The sequence below is a fragment of the Lissotriton vulgaris genome, chromosome 3_1 (genome assembly GCF_964263255.1).
Source record: "Lissotriton vulgaris chromosome 3_1, aLisVul1.2, whole genome shotgun sequence".
NCBI classification, from domain to species: domain Eukaryota; kingdom Metazoa; phylum Chordata; class Amphibia; order Caudata; family Salamandridae; genus Lissotriton; species Lissotriton vulgaris.
Window position 1 is genome coordinate 148,039,946 of NC_141689.1, and position 23,228 is coordinate 148,063,173.

Sequence of the window (23,228 nt, forward strand, 5' to 3'; positions counted from 1 at the left end):
ATTAACTGAATGCGGTCTGGTGTCAACTGTCTACCCCACTTGGACAGCAAGTGTCCAAGGTATACCACTTGCTGGGCACAGAATTGTAGCTTTGAAGGGGACACTTTATGCCCCTTTTCGGCCAAGAAATACAAGACAGTCAGTGATGCGCGTTCGCAGTCACGTTCGGTCCGTGATGTAATTAACAGATCGTCAACATATTGGAGTAGGGCAGTGTCAGTAGGCATATGAATACTGTCTAGTTGTCGTTTCAGGGCTTGGCTGTAAATACTAGGACTTTCCGTGAACCCTTGAGGAGCACGTGTAAATTTGAAGCTTCGGCCATTTAAACAGAATCCGAAAAGATACTGGCTTTCCAGATGGATGGGGACACTAAAGAAGGCGTTCTTGAGATCGATAACAGTAAAGAACGCTGCTTCGGAATCAATGGCAGTCAATAAGGAAGAAATGTTTGGGACCACTGGGTACTGGGGTATTATGCATTTATTTAGTTCTCGAAGGTCGATCACCAATCTGTAGACCGGTGGTGCATTTGGATCAGTTCGTTTAAGAATCGGAATGATTGGAAAATTACACACATTGGAGTCAGTTTCTACAACCACTCCTTGAGCAATGAGCTCGTCAATAATTTTCAGCAAGGCTGCTACAGCCTCGGGCGGTAACTTGTATTGTTGGATTCGTGGCAGTACAACTCCTTGTTTCAGAGTGACACGATAAGGTGTAATATGCATGCAACCTACATCAGTAGGACCTTGCGCCCATAAGTGCTGTGGTACATTCTGTAATCGTGGATCAAAATCTCTTAACACATAATGTCCTTTAAAATCACGTAAAAACAATCTCACTCCTTCCAGAGAACAACATATTACTGCTCCTAGCGCTTTCAATGTTTTTATACCAAGCAAGTTTTCAGGACATGACTTTGTAAGTAACAAGTCTGTAGTATGAGACAATGGACCAACTTCTAGGGAAACTGGTTTTGACACTTCGTTAACAATAGGCTTTCCTGAAAATCCCAGGGAAACATTCTGTGAGCCTGAGAGGGGTGCCCCTGGAACCTCGTCATGACTGATGGTAGTTCTGCTCGCCCCTGTGTCAATCAAAAAAATCTGTCTTTCCCTAATACCTGACTATGTACATAGGGACCCTCTTGATCTACAGGAACCTCGATAAGGGGCAAGCCAACCTCCCTCTCTAGGCTGTTTCATGAGTACTGCTGATAATCGGGGTAATCTGACTGTGCATACTGGTACATTTGTTGCGTGACATGTTGTGTGGCAGCAATGGGTTGGGGCTGGGGTACAGCCACTGTCTGTTGTGCATTCTGTGGAGGTTGCGTGTTCGGTGGACTATGTTGTGGAACATGTTCTTGTCTAGGTGGACGCGGTCTTTCTTTCGTCCTGCCTGTAGCGATATTGTATTTTAGAACGGCACATTCGTTTATATAGTGACCTGGCTGCTTACAATAGTTGCAGTTCCCTTTAACAGGAGCTGCAGATTGACTGGACGGTGCCATACCCCTCTTCTGACTATCAGCTGGGACAGACTGGGCAACTAGTACTTTCATTTTCGTGTCTTTAATACGTCTCTGTTCATGTTCGTGTTCCTCTCTAATTCGGTTCTGGTGATACTGTAACATCTGTAACATCTGGGAAGGACTATTTGCTTGCCATGTACTCTCGACTTTCAGTACTCTATTTTTAACTTGTGGTAAGGAATTCTCTACTAATTTGGTCACAAAAAGATGTGGGTATGATTCACTACTTGTCTTGAGGCCACTATTAATAATGAAACATTTCTCGAATCTGGAATAAAAATCACTAGTGTCTTCGTCTTCTTTATGTTTGCAGGCTGAGATAGCATCCCAGTCTTCCTTTTTAATTGTCAATAACCTCGGCAGGACCTGTACTAATAATTCTGGTAATCCTTTAGCTTTTTCCCCAAGACCAGTGCCAGTGATTCGCGTATTTTCTTCGTTTTCTAATTCTGCCCAATCAATCTTTTTCTCTCCCACCTCCCACTCTTTTTCTTTACGTTTTTCGTAAATGCCGGCTGGCAACAGTACCTTTAACATTTTAATAATATCGGGATATGTATACTCCCCCATACGGAGCATGTCTTTTAATTCACGGTGGAACCCTGCTGGATCTTTATCATGACAGGGCACTAATTTTTTCATTTCCAATAATTCCATTTTCGTTAAGGGGGTGTAGACAAATACTCGTTCAAGTGTACCGTCTGTCTTCCGGATGGGATGAACTTCTCGTAAGGGATTCTGTCTGTCTATGTAAAAAGTTTTCCTTACTGGGGGTGGAACGGGAACAAAATGTGGAGTCAGGAAAGTTCTGTATTTGTGTCGTTGTTCTAGAATGATATTAATTAAATCGGTACCTAGGCCTCTCCATCTCTTTAGGAGTAACTCTTCCAATATATTATATAGGGGACCTGGATCAGAATGCTGACTCTCATACAGTATAATGAGATGCTGGATCATGTACGTACCAGCTAATCGTTGTTCGTCTGGGGAAAGATTCAAAAACATTTGTGCTACTGAATCATCTTTATATACACTAGAATTGCTAGCCCATTGAACTGCTGACCGACTAGTTCCTGTTCATGCATGGTACTGAGTTCACTGTAACCTATTCGTTGTTTCAGTACTTTATCAGTGGCTTGGAATAAATGCTCAAGAGAACATTGTTCTGGTATGGGAGAAAGAAAACGTTTCTTGCATTCTGAGCGTATGGGTCTGTCAAAAGGTCTTGCCCTACCTACATAAGCTATTGTATTTGGGGCTTCAGTTTCTATATCTTCGTCCTCTGAGACTTCTTCCTCCGCTTTCTCGGCTTCTCTCGCTGCTTTTTCCCTTGCGTGTATGTCTAGAATTTCTTTACGAATCTTTCTGTACATGGATTCTATACAACCTTGTTTACTATGTTTACCATCAGCTATGTTGTCACTCCATTTTATCAGGACTTTCATCTCTTCTTTGTTTTTACCTGGCTGATCTTGTTCCCTTATCAAACAATTTATCAAAAACTGTAAGATCATATTTTGCGTCTCCACCTTGTTGTGTGCCATGGCCTCGTGAATACTTTCTGGTCTCTCCCCAGTTCTGATAAAATGATATATGTTATCTAAATGTTCTCTCATATCTGGAAAAATAGTCAAATAGTTTGTAACCCGTCGTAAACGTATTGAATATCGGATCATCTGGTCTTCGCCAGGTACTGGATCATATCTGCAATCAGTAAGGTACTGTTTAAGGGCTGCGTATGTAGTTACTTTTGGTGTGCGTTGTAATGCTGCTTCTCTGAGTGTGGTTCGTTTTATTTGAGGTGGGGTGATAGGGAGACCTCCTACTGCTCCTCCTGACGTGTGATCGTCAACCATTACTGGCTGTGCTGTTACTGGTGGTAATGTAGCTGGTAAAGTAGGTGTAGGTAATGTAGGTTGGTCCTGGGTTACAGGTGGAGTAAAAGGATTGCCAGGACCCGTGACAGGAGAAACAGTGGGGGAAGAAACAATGGGGGAACTCGTGTCCTGAACAGGGTGTTGAGGATTATTATTTGGAGGAGGAGTTCTGTTTGCATATTCTGGGACAGTGTCATCTAAGTACGAAGAAAGGAAAATATCCGCTGCGGTCTGTTTATGACGGAGTTTAGTTGGGACCAGTGGTGGCGGTAAATTACTGGGTACTTCCGGGGTCGCCTTAGGCAGGCCCTCGGCGAGAAGGGGATACATGCCTTTCATAAGGGCATTTCTTTGTCTGTCTAATTGTTCTACTTTGACTCGTTCACCTTCTTCTAGTAGCTCTCTTTCTCTAGCTTTTTCAGATTCTTCTCTACTTTTCTCTGCTTTCCTAATTTCTTTCTCTGTTCTTCTGTGCGCTTCTTTACGCCACAATTCTATGGCATCTTTCTGTGATTGTCTGGCTTTCTTTTTCCACAATGCTTCTTCTACTCTCATGATGCATTCAGCATCCCATGTCCCTGAGACAGGCCATCTATTCTTCTCTTCCAGATCCTTGGTATAATCAACCCACAAGTCTAAGTACAGTATGGCATCTAAGCCATGTTTTTGGTACATAAAATGACCAGGAGTGTCCCTAGGCGGGACGGGAACTGCTTCTTCGAGTATCCCTTTCCTAGTTCCTATCTGACGTAATTTCGAGAACAGCGGCATATTTGAACTTACTTGAACGTGAACACAATAAACACAGTAATGAATAGCAAACAATCATTCATACCACGACATTAAACACATTTAAAACATTTCGGACAGATACTACCTGGTACATAGAAAACACAAATTCTGAAATCTCGAGATACAATACTAGAATACTGGATTACTAGATGCACTGCTAAAACAGTACAGACATACCGGTCCCATAAAGAGACACGTCATACCGTATCCACCTAAGTGAACACGTCTGGACCGGGTCTGTGTACCCAGACCCGTCTTGACCGGGCACAAATTAATGAACCCGTCTAGATGCGTTCCCAACAACGGTACTCACCGGGAAGCAAAACTGAAGGCCTCGGAAACTTGATACTGGACTGGACTGGACTGGACTGCTACGGCGTCTGGCTGCTACTACTGCTACGCATGCGCTTCGGAACAGGTGGGCCTCCGGATACCTCGGACCTTGCTCTCTCGGCTTGGGCTCTGGTCGGGACTCTCTGCATTCCTCACCGCCTCGTCTGGATGCCGGACCGCAGTCTCCGTCTCCTCCGTGGGCCTGAGGGAGTTAGCAGGAAAACCCGCAGGTGTGCACAGAAAGGGGTCCGTCACGGCTGTAGAAGGGGTCAGGGGCCTGCGTTACATCGCCGGCGCGTGATGAAGGGGAGGGGTTCCTGTTCGGGCGCCAGATTATGTGGTAAATAAAATTACCGGGACTATTTTTCTATACATTAAATGACAATAAGGATAGCTCAATAAAATGAGAGGCAGAGTCCATGGTATCTGAGTCATACGGGCTTTAATTAAGTATCTCGAGAAACTGAACATCGGGTTCCATCACCACTAAGGTTCAGGAAGGGATATTCAACATTTTATTAACATCACACATTATATATAGTAAAACTGTATAATTGAAATGAATACAGTAGGCGTAACAAGTGAAAAGAGAAGAGATAAGAACACATGGGCGTAAAAGAAGGCGTGTACAAGGGCGTACACGGAGGTGTGTACTGGAAACGTCACAGAAGTAGAAAGGTAGAAAGAAAAGAGAGGGGCTCTTAATAACCCAAAGGGAAATAGAGCACCAATATACTTCAAAAGTAAAACAAAAAGTTTTCCCTATGGGAGATATTATTTCCTGCTCCTAAATCAGGACTCAAACTGTCAAACACAATTCATACCATTCATATTTGTGGGACGGGAGAACACTTACCAGAAAGGAAAAACACCCAGTCTAATTGTACTTAAAAAGTATACACTTTATTCTAAAATATACAAAGATGTCAATGAGTCATAAATTAAAAACATAAAAAACACAATGAAATACACAATTAAAAACCACCTAATGTGGACGTGGAGAAGTTAATCAAAAGAGACACTTATATCTGTCTTTGATCTATCATTTCGGGCCCTCATTTGTCAACAATAAGAGGAATAATATTCCTTTGGGTCAATTAGATTGTTGGCAATGCCGAATATGACTTGGAAGTTGGCGTCGACGCGTTTCGGAAGCTTAAAAAATGATAATGGCTTCCTTCCTCAGGACAGTTTGTATATGTATTCTCCACAAGTTGATATCAAACCGTAATGGTTGCTATTTCCATAAAGAGGCTACCAAATGTGTAGTAATCCTCTATTCCTCGTCTGTAACGGTCACCCAGGTTATCACTCTCCTGTCTCGATATGTGGAGAGGTACTTTTATCGAAACACTCGTCTGTTTAAAAGTTTAGTCAATGTTGGGCTCTGCGCGGTCCTTATTACTCGCACAAAGCGGCGTTTTAAATTTCGAGTCTCCCATACATTCTGGGTACTGTTCTTTACAAAAGTGTTTGGATTAACTTCCCGAAATGGGGTTCTTGTCGAGCAACCGGGTAGTATAATACACGTGGCTAATGTAGGCGCACGGCTGGCTTTCCCGGTGCTGTTCTTCGTGGCGTCTCTTCAATCACCGCTGCGATAATTATTTTGTCACAGAAGTGTCATAGGTGGGTGGATGCATAGAGAGATTCTGCAGGGTCAGCAGAAACCTTTGCCCTGTGTGCGTGCGCAACTGAGCATGACGTGTAACTGGGGAGAGCTGGGGGCTTGATCTTCAGCACTAGTAGAGGAGTCTTGGTGTCTGGGATGTCAGAACGACCTGCACCTATAGCATATCTGATATCTTGTGTTTTGAGGATGTGTTGTCTGAAGCTAAAGGTCTCTCGAGCAGAGGCCGTCCAATACTGAATGCTAGTGGGTGCATACGTGTCTTGGTGCAATGCACGGGGGCCATGGGCCTACCATGGTAACGAGTTCGGTAAATCACTTGCAAGGAGACAGGAAAGCAGGGCCCTTTGCTCTGCAGCCGGGAACATGTTTACCTATTTCACTAGACTGGAATGTGTTTTCGAGGAGGCTGAGCAGATAACTGTAGGCAAAATACTGTCTTGGCAGGCAGGCCAGGCCGAGCAGGGCACCGCTTCGCTGGGCAGGAAGTAAGGCAGAGGTCAGGGATGCATACCTAAACTGCAGTTATCAGAGACAGAAGAGACTCGGAGCCTCAATTAAGGGCCTGTCTCGACTGAGCCAGAAAAACGTGGAAAACGTGTGCTTCGCGTTATTTAAAAGTGCACCATGTAAAGACGTTGGCACCATAGGCCTAAAAGCCAAATTAACGTGGTTTTCTTGGAGGACTGAATAACTGACATGTTAACGTTGGACGCAAATGCATATGCGTCTTCATGGCAGGCACGGGAAAGGAATTACACGACATACATGGAACATGGGTGCATGGATAGGGTGCGAGTGGGGGACACACTGGATACCTGAAAATTTCTATTTCCTCACGGGCTACCATGCAGCAGCGGTCCCTGGGAAGCAGAAGCCAAGTTTTCATGAGTGAGGAGATTAACGTGCTGCTGCACCGGAGTGTGTGCACACGGATCGGGCTGAGGGGGAAAAAAGAGAAATGCTCTGCTTCTTTTGTATTTTTTTCGTGGGGCTGAGGGTGAGATGTGGAAGTGAGGTGGGTATGATTTCGCCTTTACTAGTCGTTGCTATCGCCTAACGGTCACACCTGCAGACTTTGAAACTGGGGGCCCGGGTTCGAGTCCTTGTGTCGGATCCCCATCCTGTGATTCTGGGCAGATCATATAATAGCTGGATATCGGAACTTATGCAGGAAAGTTGCGATGATAGGATGAGTTGTCTTAGCCGCCTAGTAAAAACCTAGCTGGTCATGGCTGCATTTTTTTCATTTGCTCCCTGCACATGCATGCAGAGTAGGTCACTGAGGAAGTCCACTTTCATGACACAAAGCAGATGGCTTCAGAGGATTCTTTTCAAAGGGGCAGTCAGGGCTTTTAACAGACAATGGCACCCAACATACAAACTTTGCAAAGCATGTCCAGAGCATTACTCTACCAGTAACTTCCCCATTCTACAGCCAGTAATCTGTTATTTGATGTATTTTACCTACTTAGTTAATTGGTTCAGGAGGAAAAATATGGAAACGTCACCAGGAAAGGAAAAAGAGAGAATTAGATTAATAAATATAATTCTCTCTGCCTATTTTCCTTCCCTGGTGACATTTTCATATGTTTCCCCTGAGCCAATTAACTGATAAAACATATTCGTGGCCGAATACCCTGTCACGTTGAATGAATCACGTCTCCCTCATCTCCCTTCTCTATGGTCCTCCTGTCTCCCTCGACCCCTCCCTTTGTACCGTTCTCGCTCTTCTCCTGTTTCTCCATCAACGTTTCTTAAATCTCCTAACATTCCTGCCCTTCATCTTACCTCCCAGATGTGTAGCCTCTTCCCATATCTCTTACTGTTGCACCTACATCTCACTTAGCCCTTCTCTTTGGCCTCTTCATCCTTCCTGTCTCGCACACCCTGCATTTTGTTATGCCCACTCTATCTTTATCCCACCTATAATTTCCCATTACCACCTGGCGCACTTCTCCCCCTCTCTGTCACCCTCTCCTTCTATTCCTCCATCATATCTCCCTCACTGTCTCTCCCTGTTACTTTCCTTTGCACTGTTTCTCTGCCGTTACTACCCTCTGTGACAGACTCAGCAGCAGTAGGGTACAGCACACGGTCTCTCTCCCTGATACAGGTGTAAGAGGGGCCCATGCAACTACCTGTGCAGGGTTAAAATGAGGGCCAAAAGTTAAGAGTACCAAGTCACAGCATCAGTTTACAAAGAAAGCAAAAAAACGAGAAAATTCCAAAACAGGCATTTGCAATGCAAGAGGTCTCGCATTTGCTTGGACCAGCAGGGCATGTCTCTCTGCATTACAAGCCTGCATGGGGAACAAGCATTTGCAATGCAATAGGTCTCGCATTTACGCAAGTTTGAGATATTGGCATTGTAAATGACAATCTGGCACATGCATCAAGATAGGCTTTTGAGATTCCTTAATTGCGATTATTAAAGAATCACACTTAAGGAATCGCAAAAGCCTATGCATGTAGGAATCGCTTTAAAGAAAGCAATTCCTAAACATTCCTTAACTGCGATTCGCAATTAAGGAATGCTGTCCCATTCATTCCTATGGCCTACAGGCCCATAGGAATGAATTGCATGTTTTGCATGTGCAATTTCAAGGGTGTCAAAATGACACCCTGTTGCACCCTTGAAAGTGTGATGTACACCCATGTTGCGCACACACATGCCCAAAGGGCATGTGTGTGTGACCTAAAACTTTAATATATGCATTTTAGTGCATTTTTCAAAGTTTTTGCAAATTACAGAAAGTTTGATTTGTCTGTAATTTGCGGTCCCAAATAGCGAAAGTGCTTCTAGCATTGCATTTAAGGCATCGCTAATTGGGATTCCTTAAATACAATCGCAAATTAGGAATTTGCAACTAATTGTGAATTCTTAAATTGCGCATAGGAAACACTTTAATGCATCTCCAAGGCCAATTTGCGATCACAAACGGATGATTTTTGCGAATCGCACTGTTTGTGATTCCAAAAACTTTTGATGCATGTGCCCCAAAGCCTTTTATTTACATTTTGTTTGTTAAAACATAAATAAAAGGCATTGTCATTTACAATGCCAATAGCTTAAACTTGCATAAATGCGAGACCTAATACATTGCCAATGCTTGTTTAACCAGAGATCCAACTTCGCGGTCTATAAAAGACATTTCTACATGAAAAAAATGTAGCGGATGAGGTCTGTGTGTCTGTTGTGGAGTCGCATAAAACTATCTGAAAACCCTGTACTGTCTAAAGTACCCAAGGGTCACACATCAAACTCTCCCACTTGTATATAAACCAGGCAATCCGACCTACCCCCTTGACATCCCCACACTGAATCAGGTTAACCTGATTAGGAGGCGTTTCCGTTGTTACTCTGTCCTCGTTAGCCTCCCTTATGATGTCTGTCTCTAAATGTAAATGTAAATGTAAATGTATTTGAGCTTATATAGCGCACAGCTACCCGCAGTGGGTTTCCCGGCGCTTGTTTAGGGAACCCGTCCTGGTATTCCCCTGTGAGATAACCCCGGCAGGGTATCCACAAGGTGAAAGCCAGGCATCCCGCCGCGAGGGGCCGTTGTGGAGATTAAGCAAGCTATTGCCCAGAGTCGCAGAGTGTGAACCCGTGAGTCGAGAAGGCACCGGAGCGAGAATTATCGAGTCCGTGGAATTTTTAGCCCAAGACCCGCCGAGGCGGGGAATTGAACCCTGGTCCAGGGCCGATCTCAGCTTCTGGGTCTGCCGCCTCTAACCCCTGAGCCACACTTCTCCACCATCGCGGTTTCTGGTGGGGTAGAAATTGGACCGCTGGGCTCCCCCACGTCCTCTCTGGTCAAAACCTCTGGGGGTCTGATGAATCCTCAGCCGGTCGCTTGACCCCTGAAGCGTCAGGCCCTGGTATTAAGACCATTGTAGAAAACCTTCTTGATATTACTTACGGCTTTGTCGAGTGCTGAGAATGTCACCACATATTTCCCTAACTCTTTTATACATTTGTTACCGAATAATAACGCGTTTGCCAGGGTTCCAGCCTCGGTTGTGGCCATGTCTGCAAATTGTGGGTCAATCCTCATTAGGAATGACAATCTCCTCTAGGTTGATAAGGTGCAATTTGTTTTGCCTAGAAAACGCAGTGCCCTCTGTGCCCATTCCAATATGTCTGTTGCATCTAATGGGGTCTTGGAATCTTTGGCCTGAATGGCTGAATCCACGATTTTTGTGAGAGGGCCAGATATGTCCAGTAGTTTATCCTGTCACCCTCTCCATGCCTTGTCTAACCCTTTTTTTGGGTACTTATCAAACTTTTTCATAAATATGGCCATATTATGATCCAACTCTGGCGTGTCCGGCTTCTTGCCCAGAAAGGATGGCCTAGGGGATTCTGACCTCAAAGTAGCGCACCCCTCACGCTCAAATCCTTGTAGGGGGTTCTCCTGTACATAGTGTGCTACCTCAACACACGGCACCCTTTCAGTAGACCTCGGGTGGACAATATTTCTAGGGGCAAAGAGCAGGTTTTTATAATTTGAGACACTGCTCACATTGTGCGTCTTGCGCTTCCTTTTAGTCGCCTTTTTGGGCTCTTGTGTGTCCTGCTCAGAATCAGAGGTGTCTGGAGCAGAAGCAGAAGACTCCTCCCCCTCCCCTGGAGTCAATAGGGTTGCGTTCCCAGAAGGGAGGGAATCGCCATAATCATGGTCTCTAATTACAATGGAGGCCACCTGGGAAAGGACTTCCGCTGAGGAGTGTAATGATGACTCACCCAGAGATGTCTTCAATTTGCGTTTTACGTAGTTTTGAGGGGCTTTGTAAATGGTTGAAAAGCCTCAATCAGCACCATGTTCACAGACCCCTGGACGTGGGTATCCGGGGGCTTCCACTAATTGCTCCTCCATCTGGTTCTCATGGGTCACCTCTTCAAATTCTGCGTAATCGTCATAATCTGCCCACTGGTCAACCTCCTCAGCGTAGCACACCATTGTGCTATCGGAGGTGCGGAGGAGGTTCGGGGGTGGGGGAGGGGTGAGAGGAGGGGAGGGGAGGGGAGGGGAGGGGCAGAAACCCAGGGGTGAAAAAACCTAAATCCCTTAATACCAAATAATCCAGGTTCAAAACCGATCCCTGTTATAAAAATATATATATTTGCAAATTGTATGATCCTGACTAGACAAAACTAACTGGGAACTATTTTCTTTAATAATACTGATGGAGGGAGCCACCCATTCTTTTCCCACTAGGGCAGTGCTCTGCTGCGACGCTGTTTTTCCACATGGGGCGATTGACTGGGACCGGAGATAGAGCTGTCCTCAGTCGTGTATGCGTGTTCAGCCGATCGGTAATAAAAACCCAATCCGGCTGCGCAGCCCGCACATGTGCGAGGACCGTGGAAATAGAGATGGAACTGCTCCCCGAGCGCACGTCTGTAAAAAAAATCACAATTACCATAAATCATGCTAGATATGAATAAAAGTAATCCCCTTAACTTGATGCTGCAGCAGCAAAGAAGGGGGAAGAAGTATTGTGTTCGGGACATTTATAACTGTGGGGTATATGATTGGTGCATGCTATGGAGGTCTAGTCCTTCTGGGTTATGCTAGTTAAAGTTTTATTGGCTGCTGTTGTTCTTTCAGTAAAGAAAGAGAAGCATAACCTGAAGCCTCAGTGGATTGCCATAGAATCTACAAAGCGGGCAGGCAAGTGATTTGGGTAAAGTGTCCTTTATTGATTTCCAGGTGTAAATTTGAATTAGTGTTTGATAAAGGTGCTGGTAGTGCTGAAACGAGTCGCATGAATAAACCATATCGGTGAATCAAACCTGGAGTGAGGGTTGACTTCTGGAGGAGTTTGATTGATATGTGCATGTATAGATAGTGCTGCATGTGCAGAATTCTATTCCGAATGTAACCATAGAGGGAACTATGTCCAAAATCTAGTTCGACTTCATCAGAAAAGTACTTAAAGTAACAATATATATTTCATTTGCCCCCCCAAGTGAAAATCCAGCACTGGCCAGGTTGAAAGGTGCGGCTGCGTGAATTACTCTCTATGGAGCTATTTGGTCCTACTTACAAACTGCATTGCATTTAAAGCATGCTCTCCTCTTATTCTTTCCAGAGAAAAGCACTGCCAGACTGAGCTGGCCTCCCCTTTGGGAAACCATGGACAGAAGTGCCCAAAAATATGACAAATCAGATTGGAAATTATCCAGCATCCAGGACACTATGGGGCTTACTTATGAGAGGGTTGCGCAACTGGAGAGTCACTTTTTTGACACTCCGGCGGCGCAAACCTCTCAATCATATCTATGGGGCGACGCAAAGCCACTCTGTGTGGCTTTTAGTGGCCTCATAGACATGGAGTAAGACAAAGCAGTGCAAGTCGCTGCGTTGCTCTACTCTGTCTCAAGGAGGCGTTTCCTGGCCGTGGAGGTGGGTTTTCCTATGCAGTACCCATGGATTTTGATGCTACCCCATATTTGCTTGAGCAAGTAACTGGGGCCAGTGCCAAAACCCTCCGCCTCCCCAGAGAAGGCGTAACAAGGATAAATATTTTATTTCTCCTTGTTTTTCCCTTTTCCATGTGTGCAGCATTCTGAAGCACACATAGAAAGAGGAAAGCACATTTCAGGCTTGTTTTTGTGTAGGAAGGTGCCCCTTCCTGCAAAAAACAATCCTGCCAGCAACAGAGGCACCCATGAACCATGGTGTGAGGGTGCCTACATTGAAGCTAGGCAGCAAATTGTGCAGCAGTGTAGGGGAAAAGCACAGGAATGCACCGTATTTCATAAATACAGTGCATTCTTGCCCTTTCATATTGGCGTAAGGCAGCACACGAAGATTTGTGGTGCTGCCCTACGCCAATTCTTCATAAATGAGGCCCTATGTATTTATGCATGCTTTCTTTCATACTACTCTGGTTTTATCAATACAGGTTATCCATACCCTTATCATGGACTGGCAAATAATAGAATAATTTAATTTAACCCTCTATTTCAGTATGATAGATTAGCTCATTTATTGTGGTCTCAAGTCTGTTGCAGACAGTATTGTAACAGACACGCTAAGCTATAGTTAGAGTGGGCTTTGGGTCTGCCCCTTGCTCATGATTGGATGGCTTTCTTCTCTATTTCAATTATGCTCTCCTGATACCATGACATTCCTCTCTGTTCCGGAGATTGTCCGATGCCTGGACCATTTAAGTTTCTCCCTCATGTTTAGTTAATTCAGTGTATCCTTCCATTGAAATCAGCCAGCTAATTCTCCTTCTATTTTTTATCTGCCACTTTTTTTCAGCACTCTTTCTCTTTTCCCTATTCCTGGCATGTATGCATGTATTTCATATTTCTTTAGCGCAAACCTAAATAATAGGTAGCAATGCTCGGTACAGGGTTACAGACAAGCATAACGTCAACGAGTATGACTAGATGCAGCTGGATTGAGGCTGGCTAATGTATTGTAACAGAGTGTTTTTTAAAGAGGCGAGTCTTCCACTCTTTCCAAATTTGGAACAGCTGAGGGGGCAGTTGTTCCAGATCATGGTTGCATAGATGGCAAAGGCTCGCTGTCTTGTTGTTTCGTTTTTACACTTCTTAGTCTGTAGTGCGAAGTTGTCCTGGCTACGGGTGTGCCAAGATCCACCACAGATGTTCAGCTTGTCTGGTATGCTTGTTGTAGTAGCTTTATAAATGACACAGCTGGTTTGGAAGATGGTGCGGGCCGGCAAAGGCAGTCAATGGACTTTTATCAGAATAGTGGTGATGTGATGCAGGAGACGCCCTGCAGAGTGTAAGATGCCCCAAAGGGATGCCAGTGTAGAGTCTGGGAGGCCATGGAGCAGGGCATTACCACCATCCATATGCAAGAGTGAAAGGGCTTGAATATCAGTTCTGAAGTCGCATTCTGTAAGAAACGGTTTGCCCTTCTTTAGAGTGCTGGTACCAGGCCATTATGTATTTTTTGGCAATGCGTTTGTTGAGGGTGAGATTTGTGTCCAGTGTGAATTCAAGTGCATTGTCATTCTGTGAAGGTTGATGTGCAAAGTCATCAGGGTTCATGTCATTGAGCCAGGTTTCTACTGGACCTCATTTATTATTCTTTGCAAATAACAGGAATTCTATCTTGTTTGGATTGAACTTCAGGTAGATGCTGGTCATCCACGTCTGGATGATGTGCAGGCAGTGTTTGAGGCTTTGCATTTCAAAAGCAGAGGAGATTTTCAAGTAGAGTTCTGCATCATTCATATATTAGTGGATCTTGATGCATTTATCTGTGAGCAGAGTCCCAAGTGACTTCACTTATACGTTGAAGATGACAGGAGACAGTATGGAGCTCTGGGGGCCTCCACAGTTGATAGGGATCTTTTGTGACCTGGACTTGCCCATGTGAATACGCTGGTGTTAGTTCAAACAGTAGAAGGAGAACCAGTAAATCACAATGCTGGTGAATCCCAGTGGAGGCTCCAGGGTGGGTATGAAGGTGGGAAGGATGACTGTGTCTTAGGCAGTGGAGAGGTCTAATAATATCAAAAGGCAGAAATCCACTCTATCTACAGTGCAGAGAGCATCAACTATGATGTGTAACATAGCAGTTTCCATGCTGCAGTGTCATCTGAAGCCAGTCTGGTAGCTCTGCAGCTGATGGTTAGCATTGATGTGAACTTGAAGTGGAACATAGACTACTTTTCCAATGATCTTGCCGATGATGGTAAGCAAGTGATGGGCCAGTATTTGGGGTCATCATCAGAGTCTCATCTAGATTTATTTAGGAGTGGGAGGATCTAACCTGTCTTGAAAGCTTCTGGGAAAATACTTTGAGTAAGGTAGGGCTTAAAGACCATTCCAAAGAGAGATTTGATGAAGGACTGCGGTAAGACACACCTGAAGGAGCTCCACTGGCTCCCCATTCACAAACGAGCACAATTCAGACTCCTCATCCACATTTTTAAGGCACTACATGTCAATAGCCCAGGACACCTCAACAATTCAATCTGCGTTCACAGTCATTCCAGACACCGCCGCTTATCCGAACTCCTACTTGCACAAAGCCCATGCATTTGGAAAACCAGATCCGGTGGTCGAGCCTTGTGCTACATCTCTCCTGAAGCATGGGACGATCTGCAGCTACACATAAGAGCTTTCTTCTCACTGCTTGAATTCCAAAAGATGAAGAATTGGCTTTTTCAGTAATCCCATAAGGCCAAGACTCTACCACCTCAGTGCCAAGATACCCTCCCTGGTGATAGACCACTCTACAACTCTAAGAAAACACATACAAGAATACTTAGGCTGTAGTGTGTGTCACCATAGTTACACGTGAATAGACATCCCTTAGTGACTTGGTGTCATGAGTTTTTGGGAAACTATAGCCTACGTATTCTTGTATGTGTTTTCTTAGCCCAGAAGAAGTTGCTGGTTAACTTCCTGACAATGCAACGAAACACGTGTTGGCTAAGGGTGTGGAGGTTCCATTGGAATGTAAAGGAACCTCATATACGAAAAAAGAAAATATTGAAAACAGAGGATCAATAAGACGATTGTTTTATCTTTCTGTCACTTGACTATACACTATAAGTGTGTGTAGGAGAATATTGTGTACTTTGGCTGCAGTTTCAGACTTCAAATTTGGGGAAAGGCTGGTTTGGTTTACCCTACCTCTTTGCATCGCACATAGATCACGTTGCACTGAATACCCATGCAGACTGCATGAGACCAACACTCACCTATAATATAACACCCTAACTAGAAGAGAAGCACCCTACAACTCTGCATAACAATCACAGATCTAGGAGAGATAGAGCTTTGAAGGCCGGTTACTGCAGAATTCTACAGGAAGGGGTGGGTGTCAGAATTGTGGCATGCTTGGTGTCATTGATGTGCTGTTGCATCTTCTGTATTTTGTCATTGAAGCAGGGGTTAATAGCATTGCACTTTCAGGGATTGAGAACTAGGTGAATCCTGCAGGGGGTTGATGCAGTGCTTGACTCTCTTGAACACAGTTCTTCTCATATTGGTGGCTCCCTTGATGGCGTTAGAGTAGTTCTTTGTTTTAGCTAATGTGATGAGCTGTCTGCGTGGTGACCAGAGGGACTTCAGTATCAGGACGTCCTCTGGAGTTCTGTTGTTCCTTGCTGTCTGCAGATGGATCATTTGTTGTCAGCCAGTTCTTTAGAATACCAGGGTTCTGAAGGCTTTGGCTTGCACTTGCATGGTGTAGGTGGGGCGTGGATGTTCACCTAGCTTTCTAAAAAATTGTTGCTTTCTTTTTCTCTCAATAACTCATGTTTTTCTCTCCCCAACCCCAGTCAACCCATTCTCCTGTTCTTCCAACGCTCAGCATTACTGTGGGTCAGTGGCTGTCGTTCTCTTCCTTCCCCATCTCTTTCTCAAATGCAGCACCACCCACTTCCAGCTGTTGCTTGAAAAATGGCACTGGCAAAGCAAATAGTTGCAACCAGCCCTCTTTGACGGTATTTTGTAAGTGCAACTTAGCACCGCACTAATAAGTACGGAAACATATTTGACCATGCTGTAGCCATTTTGAAACTATAGAACATAGTGTTCCAAAATGCCTAAATGCTACATATCCAGGATGGCCACCACTTTGTGTCTATATGCCACATGTTATTTATTTATGAACCTGTTGATATTATGAAGATTTTGCTTCCAGTGATAAGCCATGGTATCCTTTACCTGCTCCAGATGTCCAGCAAAACACTTTTAATACATACAATCCCCAACAAATCATTCTATGACGGTCGTCTCTCAATATTCAAACACATGCTTGGATGATTCCTTATTCCACTGCCAGCTTATGGTTGAGCACACATCCTATGAAGAGCACAGCTTTCCAGCTACAATTCTAAAGAGTTCAGGGCTTCCCCCCTTGCTGAATCATTCTTTACCCATTTGCAGAAAACTGTAACATTCCATCGAAGGCATGCTATACCCCACAGGACAAGGACTTTCATTTCAGACCCAGCTAGGGAGGCCAGTAACTCATTGAGAGAGAAGGTTAGTGCCCCTACCATGAGTCCCTTTATCATATTAGTTGGATACTCCTCACACAAACTATTCCATCTTTTGTCATTATCATCAACATTATCATTATCTTGCCCATCATTAAATCTTGATTAAACCCCACAGATTCACATAAGCTCTTCTGCTACTGTAGGGATGATTTTTTTCCTCACCGCCCAAACAGGAGTCCACCATGACTAGATATATTTGGCTTGTAGTATATTCTCATTAATACCTTCACATAACACAACTTAAGGCTCCTTGTAAATGCAATTTCATTACAAAATACATGCAAACACTTTCTCCATACACGTTTAATCCATTGTTAAAAAATCATTTGCATTTGGCAGTTATTTTCTCAGTCATTATCTTGTAACAAAATACACATAATTATGTCAGGGACAGAATATGTCATAAGCATAGCTGTTAAAATTATGCGGAAATAGAGAAACACATTTTACAGCAGGATTTACTAAATTATGCAGCAAGAAAATGCAGATTCTGCGGTATGCAGCGATTCTGTGACAGTTTTATATTGTTATTGTTGTCAATGTCATACACATCAATGCTATCTGGGCAAGAGTTTCGTCCCATTGGTCCCAGTTTATCAGACAACTGTCGGCAACTGAAAGGTTATCAGTTCCTTTGTAAACATTTTGCCAAGGTGCTGCCCTTTGAAAGTAACTTTAGATCTGTAAGAGCTAGAAGCAATTATTCTATTAAAAACTGCAAATTATGCAGATGGTGGATTATGTGGCAAATGAGGTAAATAATGTTGAAAGCACTGAAGCAGCCGAATCACACATTTCCAGTGGTGATAGGTGATCAGGTGCTTGGGTCTAGTGAACTCTTCTCAATGAACTGACAGTCATATCAGACAAACTTCTGACTGAGAAACACATTTTGAGGTTTTCCACCGCTGGGAAGGAAACTAACGGAGCGCGAGCTGCCAGCCATGACCAGTGAAACTGAACAATCTCAGAGGCACTTTGTGCATCATCTAAAAGCTTTCATTACATAAAGTTCCCAGGTGGTGCTAATCTTGCCTGAGGCGCTATTTAGCACCAGATTACATACTGCCGTGGGTGCTACTGTGATCGATTTCACTATACAGTGGTTTTGCCACAGCATTTATCAGTGTTCAAAGTTTCTGTTTCAAGATAAGGCACGTCGATTTCCCTTCTTCAGGCACACAACTAGAGACTAAACTACTTGATCTACAATTTCACAGAGACAAAAGAGAGCAACTGATCATCTTGTAGGAAACACTTAGGCCTAGATTTATAACATTTTCACGCAGCAGCCAGAAATGATATGGCACTCTCCTCCCCCTCCCTGGTGCCGGTGCAGAAATATACCACTGTATGCCATGCACACACCTTTGCGCCATAGTGCAAGGGTGTCTGCGTGAGTCTAGCATCGGTTTTGTGCTAGTAAGACAGTCTTTTGGTACACAATACTATGCCCAGGTTAACTTTAAACTATTTCCCACTTTGTATGTGTGCTGTGCAGTGCAGCAGACATAGAAAGTCAGAAATGGAATTGAAATGAAAGCATTTCTCCGTGATCGCGCCTATTAGAAATGGGTGCTATTTTTTTTAATGCAAAACCCTGTCTACTTTTATAGTAAATAGGGGTTTGCGTCAGAAACTTTGGATGGTTGGATTAGAACAGTCAGGCAACACCCATGGAATGCTCCCTTGGCCTTAAGTAGTGCAAATCAGTGCAAAGTGCTTCTTTGCGTTACTTTCAAGTGATTTTGCACTGGAAAGTGAATTGGTAAATAAAAATGGCATCACTTTTGTGACACAAACACTGCTCGTGATTGGATGGCTTCCTTGCCTACTTCAATTCTTTGCTGATTCAATGGCTTTCTTCTCTAATCCTGTGTTTATCCCATTTATTTTTGACTATATCCTTCCTCTGCTAATGTTGAAAAATGTGTTCTCCTTCAATCTTTTTTCTATGGTCTTTCATGATTTAGTGCTCCATTTAGGTGCACTTCCCACTGCTTCAACCCCTCTCAAATGCTCTTTTCCCTTTTCTTTGTAGACTCATGCTTTCTCTCTCCTTGGATCGGCCCTCTCTTTCTCTCCACCACCCAGTCATCTTTTGATGTTCATTGTCCTAAAACACAAAGGGCCTCATTACGACACCGGTCAGACGAGCGTCCAACCGACATCATAGCAGAAACGGGACGCCTGACAAGTAGTCAGCGGTCCCGCTGTGATTATTAGCATGGGACCGCCTTCACAGCGGTCGGAAAGTGTATTTTTCCTCTTGCGGCTTGTGATGCAGACCGCAGAAAAAGCTGCAATAGAAAAAACACACTTTTGAAACATCCATGCACCGTGTGGCAGGCACCATCGGGTACCTGCCACACAATGAATGGATCTTTAGTGAGGCACTACAGGTGCATCCCAGGGCCCATAGCAGAGGGCCTTAGGGGACAGAGGCCTTGCTAGGGGCCCCAAAAGTTAGTTTCCACCAACCTTTTCATGGTGGAAGAACTAACATGAAAAGGCTGTCGGAAAGGTGTACCGTAATGCTCACAGCGGTGCCTGAGTCGGCACCACCTCCATTTTGGGGATTATGATCCACCTGCCTGTTGGAGGCGGAGCGAATTCCCCTCTTAGGCATCGGTGGGACTGCTTGTATCCTAATACGGCGGTCAGAACAATGCCTCAGATGTCGGGCGGATCGCCACCGACAAGCTGTCAGATGGCATTCCACCAGTCATCGCAATGAGCCTCCAAGTAGTGTTGTGGCTTGCTGTTTCTTTTGTCTCTCGTTCACTTCCCTCCCAGCCTCTTTTTCTCTCTCCACCAACTGCCACACCTCTTCCCAACTAGCTCTGTAAAGCCAATAGTGGTGGCTGGCTAAGTTGGGATGGTATTTTTTATAACGTTCGGCCATCTTGAGTCCTTGTACTTGAATGGCCAGATTTATCAAAGCATTGCGTTGCCCTTGAGTTACGCTAGGCGATGCAAGGGCACCAAAATCCTTAAATCTGATAGGTGATGCAAATCCACCTTGCGTGGCCCTGCGTTGCTTGGTAAATTCAGAGTAAACACAAGGCAGGGCAAATTGCTGCCTTGCGTTAGTCTGCGCCAGGATAGGATTACATGGGTGGAGCGTGGGTGTTCCCACTGCTCCACCCATGGTTTTTGGTGCATTCCCATGTTTGCCAAGACAAGTAAACCCGGAAATGCGTCAAAATTGTACCCCTTTCCATTAGAGGCGCCATGAGGAGAAATATCTGCATTTTCCTCGTTGTTTCGCTTTCTAAGTGTGCTGCAATCTGGATCATACTTAGAAAGAGGAAAAATACCTCAAAGAATAGTTTTTCTGCAGGTAGGGAAAAGTTCCTGCATGAAAACAATCCTGCGTATAATGCAGGCAAACTTGGTGCAAGGCGCATGCGTCGGCAGCACATAGTGCGCTAGCGCAGGGAGAGAGCATGCATGCACCAGCTCTCAGCAGATATGGAGCATTCCTGCAGCCTCCATGTTAAGCAGCGCAGCAAGTTGTCTTTCTGCTCTATGATGCGTCAAATATTGATAAATCTGCCCTTAAAATAGGTATGTTTGACAGGTGCGCTCTCAAAATTCACACCTAAAAATTGAGAAAACAGATTTTTCATTGAAATGGAGTAAATAGGTTGTCTGTTAAACTTAATGTAAGACTTTTACATACCACGCCCCTTCACAATTTATTATAGGATATATGTGCCCTACCACCTTTTATGTGAGTAGCCAAATGGTGGGAATATTACACAAATGTCAAAAAGGTACAAACTTAATTTGCTTAATTTTGTTTGCACTGGTAGTAAGTGCTCTTGTGCCAGACATGGAGGATGCGACACGGTAAGGCAGAAGGTGATGCCACAGAAGAGACAAACTTTAGTCTGAGTTGCACTCGGTGCTGGCATTCTCTAAGTCAGGTACTTTCTGCTTCACTTCACGACTCCAGGCGATGAAAGGAAACAGTGTCATCTATTGTTTTCAATCAGTTCCTGTCGACTTTCATGATGTAGGTGATGCCACTGAGTAGTTGTCCTCCTTGTTGTTTGTGAATAGCCATGCCAACAGTGCCTGCTTACATTCCTGTTGGCATGGCTATCCTTGTAGTCTGTACCACAGAAGCTCAGTTACACTCTGAACATGTCATCATAGATGGAGCATTTGGGGGTCATCCTTTCAGCGCAGTCACTCAGCAGCGACTGTGCAGCTGTTGCAGTAATCCAGGTTTTTTCATAGTTACAACTTGTAGCAGGTCTGCTTTGGGGGTACACTGAGGTGTTTCAACAACTAGAATATTAAAGTAAGCAGCATTAGAAGGACCATCTTGAGGCATTGCGGAGACTTCCCTGTAGTTACTGTAAGACCCATCAGTGCATTGATGTGAGGCAGGAACTTCACCTGGACTTTATTTGAAGTTTCCATAGGTTTCAAATGACCCCAAGTAGCTGTGGGCCAACTGGTAGCAGAAGGAGTACTGGCTCTGTGAAGAGAGAAGGAACAATTTACAGTCAATAGGATCTACCGTTAATACTATCAGATCAATACATCGCTAGACCGCCCCTGAGCAAGGTGTATCAAAAGTAGAGTGGGAGCTGGCTGCTCACTTCGGCCAAATTAGTATTCTTGTGGCAAAGTGACCAAGTCAAATTCTTAGAAAATGGATGTATGACGTTACAACGCATACTTTTACCACGCATACCATTACAACGCGGTTTTTACAATGCATACCATTACAACGCATAGCACTTTGGGGTGCTGGATAGTGAATAGTTTAATTTACTATTCCAACTCCAGTCCCCGTGGACACTAGGGAAGGTGTTGGATAGTAAATTAAACTTATTCCCTATCCTAGAGCGCCCCCAGCGCAATGCGTTGTAATGGTTTGCGTTGTAATGACTGCGTTGTAATGGTAGTGCGTGGTAAAAGATTCGTTGTAAAGGTTGTATACCTTAGAAAATATGTCTGTCTGTTTCATTAAAGACATCTGCCAACAACTAACCAACTCTTGCCAAAAACAAATTGATCGGAGACCAAAACTAATCATCTTACTTTTCGGGAGTTTTGTTCATGAAAAACTGCTTGTTTCTGTGAATTTACAAACACATTTCTAGTATTTTTAATCACTGAGGTGCGCAGTTCACTGTATCACTCCTTTACCCATTATCCACCTCTGCAAAGTGTTGTCATATGTAGAAAAGTGCAGAGGGACGACCCTATAACAAGTGACTGATGTCATCACAAGATGAAAGATACATCCTGGATCATGGTAATCAGAGGGATCCACTGCTTTTACAAATTTAACAAGAAATGTACTCAAAGAATCTGGTCGTGCATCTTTGGGTTGATGCAGGGTTTAAACAAGCATTGGCATAGCCAATAGGTCTCGCCTTTGGAACCTTTTAAGTGTTTAGCCATGCAACAGTTCATGTTGTTGCACCAAGGATATTGTGGTGCATAACTAAATACTTATGAGGTCCCAAAAGCGCGCTGCCTAGGCGAGACCAAAAAAACAAATTCTGGGCCAAAATAATCTCCTATGCAAATGAAGCACTATTCTTTAGCTTTCATCAGGCGTTGTTATAGATCTTTATGTAGACACATATTTATCTGGTGGCATCACTTCTTTACATATGCATTATACATTAATTTAAGGCAGTTTAATGGTAACAAAGTATTTTATAGAGTGCTTCTGCTACTGTAGTTAATAGATTGTACTATTCCTCAACTTATTTTACCTCCCTGAATCTGAATTTGCATTACTGGTATTAAAAACCATTCCGTATATACAGAGATTAACGCAGTGTAATAGCAGTTTAGCCTTTATATCAGTCCACCCTAAAAGGCTTTAGGCTTTAAAATATGGATTTCACACTGAATAAGTCAGACCTGCTGCCTGTTGTAATTTTTCATATTATACAAATTGTATCTATGACATCTGACATAACATTTCATAATGAACCAATCAGGTTTTTTGCCAATATTACTGACTTTTCACCATAACCACTCAGGCATACTAAATTGAGCATAGGTTTTC

At 43.9% G+C, this 23,228-nt stretch overlaps 1 protein-coding gene across 1 annotated transcript in view; it reads right to left on the reverse strand.

Moving 5' to 3' along the window:
- Positions 1–17,377: 17,377 nt before the first annotated feature.
- Positions 17,378–23,228, reverse strand: part of LOC147726124 (receptor-type tyrosine-protein phosphatase mu-like) — a 1,369,719-nt gene continuing 1,363,868 nt past the window's right edge. Inside the window, exon 35 of the mRNA XM_086960227.1 lies at positions 17,378–21,674. Coding sequence (XP_086816353.1) covers positions 21,600–21,674 — 75 coding nt within the window. The 3' untranslated portion in view covers positions 17,378–21,599. The remainder of the gene's footprint in view (positions 21,675–23,228) is intronic.